Source organism: Mesoplodon densirostris, chromosome 11 (assembly GCF_025265405.1).
Source record: "Mesoplodon densirostris isolate mMesDen1 chromosome 11, mMesDen1 primary haplotype, whole genome shotgun sequence".
NCBI classification, from domain to species: Eukaryota; Metazoa; Chordata; class Mammalia; order Artiodactyla; family Ziphiidae; genus Mesoplodon; species Mesoplodon densirostris.
The window spans coordinates 78111438-78121584 of record NC_082671.1 but is presented as its reverse complement, the minus strand read 5'-3'; the positions used below and the strand labels follow the sequence as shown (position 1 = coordinate 78121584).

The 10147-nt window shown below is 45.1% G+C and overlaps 1 protein-coding gene across 4 annotated transcripts in view; it reads left to right on the top strand.

Annotated features, from left to right (window-relative positions):
* Nucleotides 1–7381: 7381 nt before the first annotated feature.
* Nucleotides 7382–10147, top strand: part of TXNRD1 (thioredoxin reductase 1) — a 63958-nt gene continuing 61192 nt past the window's right edge. The window contains exons 1-2 of one of the 4 annotated variants that reach the window (XM_060113575.1): nt 7382–7489; nt 8976–9085. Coding sequence is in view for 1 of the 4 variants with exons in the window: in XM_060113573.1 (XP_059969556.1) it covers nt 7585–7647 (63 nt within the window). In the remaining 3 variants the exon portion in view is untranslated. Of the gene's footprint in view, nt 7648–8975; nt 9086–10147 lie in introns of all 4 variants that reach the window. The other 3 variants (XM_060113577.1, XM_060113574.1, XM_060113573.1) reach the window with 3 other exon arrangements.

Sequence of the window (10147 nt, the reverse complement as noted above, 5' to 3'; positions counted from 1 at the left end):
ATATGCTCTAGTTATGTCTTATTTGCTCAATAACTACATGTGGTTAGAGGCTATTGGGTTGGACAATGCTAATATAGAATATTTGCATCATCATGGAAAGTTCTATTGAACTAAGCTGTTCTAGAGGGGGAGGCTGACATTGATCAAATAACCATACTTAAAAATATAACTGCAATTGTTGTAAGTACTAATCAGAAAGAATACATGGTAACACAAGAGCATTTCATTGGGAGATTTGGCTTATGTGACTAAGACATGTTTGAACTAAGATGTGTTGAGTGATTGGGAGTTAGCAAAGCCTGTGGTTAGATTAATTAAAGGGATTGAAAAAAGGCTAATGGCTGGGGCATAGAGAGGGAGGGAAGGTTTGGGTGAGATAAAGAGGGAGAAGGACCACAGAGGACCTTGTAGAAAGAGGATGAGAAAGCTGAGAGGCTTAGTAATTTGACTGTCTAATCAGTGATGGAACCTAGATTTGACTTAAGTCCATGCTGCATAATAGATGTATATAGTCAAAGTACTTTGCCTCTGTAATTTACGGATTTCATCTTGCTCCTTTCCTCTTTGGAAATCACCAAATTTCCTCTACTAGATTATTTCTTCAGCATTAAAACATGCTATAATAACTTCCTTCTTAGACAAAACAAAACAAAACCAAAAAACCCTTCCTACATCCATCTTCAGCTACTTTCGCATTGTTTTCTGCTTTTATAGCAAAACTCCTTGAAAGAGTTGGCTGTACTTACTACCTCCTTGTCCTTTTTTTCTGTTTCTTGTTGAACCGCCTCTACTTAGGCTTTCTTTCCCCCCATCATTTTCAGTAAAGTCAGCAATAACTTCCATGATTCAGTCCTTATCTTGCAGGATTTCTCAGCAGCACCTGATATAATTGATCTTCCTCCTTTTCGGAGCACGTCTTCCTTGGCTTTTGATTTAGCACATTCTCTTGGTTTTCCTCCTACCTCACTTCTCAGCCTCCTTTGCTGGACCCTTCTCCTTTGTACTTTGCCAGAGCTCAGTCCTGGACTGTCTTCATTTCTCTAAATGCATTAACTTATTAGGTAATTTCATCTAGTCGCATGATGTGATGGCTGATTTTATGGTACCCAGTTGTTTGGTCAGACACCAGTCTACATGTTGCTGTGAAGGTATTTTTTAATGTGATTAACACTGAAATCAATAGACTTTGAGTAAAGCAGATTACTCTCCATAATGTGAGTGAGCTTCCTGCAATCAGTTGAAGGCCTTAAGAGAAAAGATTGAGGTCTCCTGCAGAGGAAAGAATTGTGCCTCCAGACTGCCTTCAGACTCAAGACTGCAACATTAAGACTGCTGGAATTTCCAGCCTGCTGACCTGTTCTGTAGGTTTCAGACTTGCCAGCCGCCAAATGCTGTGAGTCATTCTCTAAAAATAAATCTTTCAAACTTCCCTGGTGGTCAAGCGGCTAAGACTCCACGCTTCCAATGCAGGGACGGCATGGGTTCGATCCCTGGTTGGGGAAGTTCCGCATGCTGTGCAGCCAGAAAAAAAAAAAAGAAAGAAAGAAAATCTCTCTCTCTCTCTCTCTCTCTCTCTCTCTCTCTCTCTCGGATTCTCTGGAGAACCCCAACATTATCTACAATGCAATATCCATGTCATTAAATACCTTTTATATTTGACTAACAATTTTTATTTCTAGCCCTGACTTCTCCCCTGAATTCCAGATTTGCATACCAACTGCCTACTCAAAATCTCCATTTGGATAACAGTAGATTTCTCAAACCATACTATGCATTTATCCCAAACTATTGCTTTCCATCTCTCCCATTCCCATCTTTTCTCCTCCTCCCTGAGTATCCCCGCTTTAATTAGGGAGTGCCCCCATCTACCCAGTTGCCAAGGCCAAAACCCTGGAGTCATCATTGATTCTTTTCTTTCTTTTACACCCCTCGTTCCATCCATCTGTAAAACTAATTAGGTTTATCTTCAGATATATGTTCTCACCTCACTAATCCAAACCTTCATCATCTCAGCTTGGACCACCACGGTAACTTCTTGACTGGTCTGTGTTCCTCCACTCTGAGTCCCTACTTTAGTCTCTTCTCCACACAGCAGAGCAGTCCTTTAAGGATACAAACTAGATCATTTCCCTCTCCTCTCTTGTGACACTTTGGCTTCTTATCACATTAAGAATGAAATCCAAAGTTCTGACTATGGCCTTTGGGATCTGACATCTGGCTTCTCCTCTGACCTCACTACCTACCACCTTCTTCCTCACTCACTGAGCTGTAGACACATTGGTTCCCTTGCAGATCCGTGGACAAATCGGGCAGGCTCCCAGCTTAGGGAGCTGTTTCCTGTTTCCTCTGCTTAGAAAGATTTCCCCCTCTTAAGTCTTGCTCCTTCATTTCACTCTGGTCTCTGCTCGAGTGCCATATAGATCTTTCCTGACCTCCCTACCCTACTTTATTCTCAGGGTACAAAGAATTCTTTCCAAAAAAAATTATTTACCCCCTGTGAGGGGAGAAATGAACTTGGGTGGTAACTACAGGGATTGGGCATGTGGGATCTTGGGAGACTTTTAAAAATGGGAACATTACAGTGTGTTTGTATGATGATGGGAATGATCAGGTAGAGAACAAGAAACTGATGATGCCAGAGAGGGAGGCTAATGGGAGGAGTGAAGTTATCGAAGATTGAGAAATCAAGAAAAGATGAAAATCTGCACACAAGTGGAGAGGCTGGCCTTCGTTAAATCAAGAGCGAAGGCAGGGAATATGGCAGCTTGCTGGTTGAGATGAAAGTTGGTGGGACTTTGGGACTTTCCTGGACAGTCCAGTGATTAAGACTCCTTGATCCCAATACAGGGGGCACGGGTTTGATCCCTGGTGGGGGAAATAAGATCCTGCATGCCGTATGGCACAGCCGGAAAAAAAAAAAAAGGGAAATAGGTGGGAGTTCTGTCTCGTTGATTCTCTTTTCTTAAAGTAGAAAGCAGGTCATGAGCCAATGGCAAGGTGTAGGTGTTGTCGACTTAAAGAAAAACACACAACACAGGAGTTGTGAGTTTAAGTTTTATTCAGGGTCTTATTGAGGACTATAGCCCAGAGACAGTGCTCAGTTAGCTCTGAGGAGTTGCTCCATAGAAGTAGGGGAGAGACCCGTTTATATATGATTTTTTTTTATTTGGCTAGGAAATACACACTGTCAAGCATACATCTTGGTAAAAGATTACTGCTAATCACAAAGAACAGATATCTCAAGTTTAAGTGCTTATCTAAATATGAGAAGATGCAAGAATCTGGGGTCATTGAAATTCTTCCTGAGATATGCATCTAGCTATTTAAGGGCCTGTTTATCTAAAGCACGGAGTGCTTCATCCTGTTTCCATCCTGAATTCCTGTCAGGTTGGTGGGCAACTGAATTGGGTTCCGACTTAACCCTTGTAGAACTGGGTGGTGAGTGTTGGCGAGGGGGAAATTTCCCAGTCTACCCTTCTTGAGTTCTTATAGCTGGACCAATAATAAAATTGACATAAGACAGATTAACAGGAGAAAGAGAAACAAATTTTAATTCATGCGCATGGAGATCCCATAGAAATGGTACCCAAGAAGTGGCCAAAGCAGGCAGCTTTTATACTTTTTTAGACAAAGAAACAATACATTTGTGAGGAATTGACAGGACAAATAAACTTAGGTTTTGGGTGCCCAATTAGTGACGAATATCAGCAGAGTTTGGGCCTGGGGTAGTATATTAAAGAAGTAATGAATTTGTTTATATAGGCTTCTTGGCCCCAAATTCCCTATCTTTTGCGTTAAGGGTGTCCTTCTACCTCTAGATGCAGGGAGTGCACATTTCACGTGAGTGACTTATTTCCTATTTTCAGTGAGGCAGAAAGGAGAGTCAGAGTGTCCCTCTTGCGTTGGCTGTTTCTTTCTTTTTTAAAATTTATTTATTTAATTTATTTTTATTTTTGGCTTTGTTTGGTCTTCGTTGCTGTGCGTGGGCTTTCTCTAGTTTCGGCGAGCGGGGGCTACTCTTCTTTGCAGTGCACAGGCTTCTCCTTGCGGTGGCTTCTCTTGCTGAGGAGCACGGGCTCTAGGGGCTCAGGCTTCAGTAGTTGTGGTGCATGGGCTTCAGTCGCTCCGCAGCATGTGGGATCTTCCTGGACCAGGGCTCGAACCCATGTCCCCTGCATTGGCAGGCGGATTCTTCACCACTGCACCACCGGGGAAGCCCTAAAGTGAAATTACTTTTAATTCTGTGTTTTCTCCAGCAATGTCTTCTGGTTAAGTAGGATACAGAATATGTGGACGTCTAGGTTTAACAAGGGTGGCTGTTGCCTAGTCAGTACAATTGAGGAGTTTGGACTTTATTTAGAGGTTCCTAGAGAACTGCTGGAGGTTTGCACAGAGAAAATCTGGGTGTCAGAAAGGTGGTTCTAGCTCAGTGTGTATGTGTGAGAAAGACTTATTGAGGAATGGTAGTTTAGTGCAATAGGACCCTTGATTGAACACCTGCATGGACCTGTTAATAGTGTCCTTAGATGACACCTCAGGAACAGAGGGTCTTTTCCAGCATTTTCTGCATACTTACTATATATAACAGGTTCTGGGAGGGCATGATAAATCAAGCAGGGTTTTGCCTTCTCAAAACTCTCTTGGAGGGCCTCCCTGGTGGCGCAAGTGGTTGAGAGTCCGCCTGCCGATGCAGGGGATGCGGGTTCGTGCCCCGGTCTGGGAGGATCCCATGTGCCGTGGAGCGGCTGGGCCCGTGAGCCATGGCCGCTGAGCCTGCGCGTCCAGAGCCTGTGCTCCGCAACGGGGGAGGCCACAACAGTGAGAGGCCCGCATACCGCAAAAAAAAAAAAAAAAAAAAAAAAAAAAAAACTCTCTTGGATTTAGATGATTTGTAATTATTTTAGGTGTTTGGGGACACAGAAGAGGGAAGGAGTGATAAACTCAGGGTAGAAATCAGGCAAGCCTTCCCACAGGAGATGACATTTCAGATGAGCTTTGAGGGAGTAGGCCCTTAGGGAGGGAAGATAATTTTAGGCAGGAGAAATAACATGAACCCAGTCAAGAGATGCAAGATGTACCACTAGAACAAATGCTGCATGATGAGAAATGGAGGAGGGGGGTGTGAGTGCCAGCGAGCGGCTATTCTTCCATTGACCAGCAACTAAATAGAACTAAGGCGTTCTATTTCCTGACAAGGGTAAGGCATCTGGGCCCTGAACTGTAGCAAGAATGGTTTGAAAGGAAAGTGAAGCTTTTTTTAACGGTGATTTTTTTTTAACTTAAAAAATAACTACATGGAGCTACTCTCGGGATTTGTGCTATAATCTGCTCACTTAAGAACAGTTTGAAGTTAAAATGCCTTATCTAGCCTTTTCTGGAATGCCATTAGAAAATGTTAGCTATGGTAACTCGGACCTGTCTGTCCCAGAAGGCTCTTAGAAGTCAACGCTTATCACTTGCTTTTAGCACATTAAGTTAAATGATTTTAAAGTCCCTCTGTATCCTAAGACATGCTTTTGCAATAAACTGTAGCTTCTGTAGATGTTTAAGAATGTGGAGTTATGATGCCAGCTCACGGGTGGTTTTGTGTAGATTAAATGAAAGAAGGAACGTAAGCTGGTTAGTGCAAAGCTTGGCACAGCAGCTGGGAGTAAATGGAAAGTTCTCTCCCTTAATCCCAGCTGTCTTTCCATCACATTTTTCATTCTTTGCTTCCTAAGTCATCTTGTTTCCTGAACACCTACGTGCTAGACCCATCATCTCTTCTAAGGACCCCAGAATCAGGTTAGGCACTCACATAAATAACCATCAAACAGGGAGAGTGTCAGTTTAGCATCTTGTAGGGGAACAAAACTTCCACCCCCAAATGTGTCTCTTTGGTTTGAGGATGATTTGGGGCTGATTATTTTTAAGAAACAAAACCTCAGGAAGAACTTTCTACCTTCTCCCCTTAACTGCCTAAAGGGCCTATTCAGGAACAACAATTATCACCGTAGAAAACTAAAGTATACCATGAACTAGGTGTGGTAGACTAGGGGCACTCAGCAAGGCCTGTTTGATCCAAGTCCTTTCTGGGTCCCATTGTGTCTGCATGACCCAGCAAACATTTGTTTATCAAACATTTGCTCATCTTCATCTTCCTGTAAGTTGCCTTCCCTTTGAAGTCCCAAACACTTACCCTCTTCTCCTTCTCTGGGAAGGTATACAAGCTTCAGTCGCCTAACTTGTCCTTGGACCTCATATTCTCATCTTGCTCCGCTACGTATGTAATTAAATTTGATTTTCTCCTGTTAATGTGTCTCATGCCAATTTAATTCTTAGACCAGCTAGAAGAACCTAGGAGGCTAAAGGGTTTTTTCCCTCCCCCACAATGTGGAGAGAGAGAGAGAGAGAGAGAGAGAGAGAGAGAGTGTGTGTGTGTGTGTGTGTGTACGTGTTCTGAAACTGAGAGGCTGCAACAAGCCTCTGCCTTGCACCTGGGAGGGGACTCAAAAGGAGCAAATTGTGGCTTCACGGAGCCTTTAGAAACCAGCAACCTGAGCGTGTTTCAGTCTGGCAGTATCCAGACAAAGAAGTGGGAAAGGCATTCATTTATTTATTTATTCATCAAATATTCATAGCCACCTACTAGCACAAGGTGCTGAGTAAGAATATGAGTAAGAGCAGGGAAGTATGACAGAGTGTGGCTCACTTGGGCAGGTGCCTGCAGGTGCCTGGCATGGCTGGAGTTAAATATACTCAGTTTTCCTTAAACAACATGACGAACCAAAATCTGAGTGGGATAAGGAGGAAGTACTATAAAGCGAAGTTATGTGTTGGTGAAAATTTGTCACTTCTTTTCAGAATTAGTCAGGATGGACTAGAAGTTTTTTTTTTTTTTAAGCCTAATCGCTTCCTTTAGGGAATCGCCAGACTGACTAATCCATTACTTTAGGGCGGTGGGTCCCAAGCTGCTGTTCACTAGAATCATCCAGGGAGTTTTAAAAACCTCGGATGGCCAGGTCGCACGCAATACCAATTACATCAGAATGTCTGGGGGTGGGAGCCAGGCGTCAGTGTTTTTGAAGATCCTCGCATGATTACAATCAGTAGCAAAGTTCTGGAGTCACTGCCCGAGGGCATAGTCCAGTTTTGTTCAATTAAGGCACACTCTTTTGGTTCCGGTTCCAAACATTCCTTAAATTGTTTTTGCTCCTTTCTTGGGTTGGGGGCGCTGTGAGCAGGAAGAGGATGTGCTGTCACCCAATTACGAGATCCCACTTTGCTAAGCCCGTCAGCCTAGTTGCCAGTGCTGCACGAAGAGTGGGTTTTTGCTTTGTCATTCTGACTCTGGCGGTTTGCCCGCCCAGTCCGAGGAGGGCGTGGCTTCTCGGAGCTACTGGGAACCCGCAGCCCTTTCTCCTCAGTTTGCTTCAGTCCCGCATTGCACCGGAGCAGCAGGTGCTGGGACGTCTGAAGGAGCGCCTGGTGCCCAAAGACTCGCGTTCATGTAAGCTTCGGGTTTACTGAAGACGGAGGAAGCCCCAAGCCCCCGGGCTGTGAGCACTCTGGGCCGAGAGCATCCTCCTGCCGGGTGCCTTGTGGATGCAGGGGAAGGGGAGACGTTTGAACGCGTGTCTGAATAGGGCCGAGGCTTCTCTAAGTCGGGTGAGCTTCTTGGCGGTGTTCATTGTTTCGCCCGGGTCGGTGAAAGCTTGGCGTGTTGGTAGGTGAGACCGGCCCCCTGTCGGCTGGTGGTTTCCTGTCTCTAGCTCTTCTTTACAGAGACGGTTTGCAGAATATCGGAGAAAATGGTTTTTGTATCATTTCTTAATGCACGAGTCTTGAAATGTAGGTGATAATATGATGAATAGATTGACAGAGCCTTGTCAGCATTAAGCGAGTATAACGATTAAAGGATGCCTTTCGAGGAATTTTCACACCACTGAATCCTCAGAAATTGTGAGAGATTGGCGAATCACGTGTGTCTCCGTGTGTTCAAGTGGGGAGACCAAGGCTTAGACTCCTGTGACTTTCCCTAGGCTGTTAAAGGAAACGACTAAGAGGAACCGGTGCTTCTCTCACTGTATTAGGCAGTACAGGGTAGGGGTTAAAGGCTACACTGCACTGCCTGGTTTGAATCCTGGCTCTGCTGTTGACTAACTAGCTGCTTGAATTTGGGTAGGGAAGCTTTTCTGTGCCTCAGTTTCCCTATTTGTGAAATGGACCTGATCGGACCTACTTCAACAGGGTAGTTATGAAAATTAAGTATTAACATATGCAAAGCACTACAGAATCGTTAGCTGCTATTATTATTGTCAAACAGCTATACTTTGGGGGCTGGTGTGGTTTTTGTCTCATGAATGGACCTGATGTCAATATAACTAGAGTCTATTTTTAATTCTCACTGACCCATTCTCTACCTGAGTTCGCCCGTTTGTAAAATTGGACCAGTTGCACCCAGCGTGTCATTTAGGGTGTTGCTGTATTATTTCAAGGTTCTCTAATAAAAGCACCCCAAGTGGGCAGTGTTCTTAATTTTGCCTCGAGGTTTCAAATTTCAGAGAAACTTTGGAAGTTGGTTTTTTGGCATTCTGTGTATACGATGCAGAGTTCAAAGGAAGATTAAGTTGGGAGGTGTTTTATAAAAGCTGAGATAATTGTGCCTTAAGCTTGCTTTTGAGGCTTTTCTGAATTCCGGACATACTGGGAAAGTGGGACGTGTATTTTAGTGAGACTTGCTCTTCTTCCAGTCCGGCCGGAATCGTGGGGTTTGTAGTTGGCCTCGAGGCCATGTTTCCAGCCCGCGTGTAGGTGAGCCGGTCTGGGACCGAGCTGGTGGCGGGCCTTAGTCAAGGTCAGGGCCGGGGCTGGGGCCTGGGCGGTCACCCGGGCGAATGCAGTTTGGGACGCGGAAGCCCCGCCCCCGCCGCACACTTCCCGCCGTGGCCCCGGGCGGAAAGACTGACCGAATCCGCTCTGCTTTTGCGCCACAGAGAACGGGCGGGGCCTCGAGGGAGCGCTCTGCGAACTGACCTGGGAAACTGACGTACCCGTTGTGTTTGTGAAACGGAGAAAGCTAGGCGGCCACGGTCCAACCCTGAAGGTAGGTGGGGGACCTTAACGTCTCTTTTGCCGCCTGAACTGCGAAAGAGCTCATCGATCCGGTCGTGGTCTCAAAGCCAGGGTGATTGCGAGCGCATCGATCCGGTCGTGGTCTCAAAGCCAGGGTGATTGTGAGCGCATCGATCCGGTCGTGGTCTCAAAGCCAGGGTGATTGTGAGCGCATCGATCCGGTCGTGGTCTCAAAGCCAGGGTGATTGTGAGCGAACCTTCAAACGACAAAGAGAACGTGGGGGCCATCGACGTGGATGAGACACACATTTCAGAAGTGGGACGCTTGGAAGGGCAGACGGCCTATTTTCATCTTTTAAAATAGGTTTTTTAAAGTGTCCTTTTCCTTTTCTTCCCAGTAAATCCAAATAACTTAAAATTTTTTAGCAGCAGTGTAAACTGCTGGAAGTGATTCGTTTAGAGAAGTACTGAGAAAAGTGGGTCAGGAAATGCTTTATCTTTGTCCGTCCCTCTCGTCTTCCTCTTTAATTCTCGGGGAGGGAAACCCAGAAACCCCAGGCTCAGGGAAGAGCAACCAGCAAGCTCCTAGAGTGAGTTCATTTCCCTTCAGGTATCTCGTATCTCTTTTCTAGCCCAGAGTTAACAACTGGGTAGAGGGAAAGAAGAGAAAGAAATCTTTCCTTTGGGTGGTGGTGGGTGTGGTGGCAGTCCTCCCTTAGGACCATCCACAGAGGGGTGGACGGGTCATGGCCTGCCATACAGGCAAGATGCTGGGAGGCTGGACGGGTCATGGCCTGCCATACAGGCAAGATGCTGGGAGGCTGGGTGCACATTTAGGGGGGGATATGCGACGTGGATGACCAGGTTAGAAAGCCTCAGAATCCCATCACCTTGACACATCTGCTTTAACTTTTGCTGATTTTTTTTGTCCTCCTTGTCTGTTTGTATCAATGTAATGTTTAAGAAACGGATCTCATACTTGAACATTGCCTTCTTAGAAGTAAGCCTGAGGCCTCAGTTAAATGTAACAATGTATTTAGATGTGTGTGTGTTTAGGAAGGTTATAACAATTTGTATTTTTATTTTCTACCTT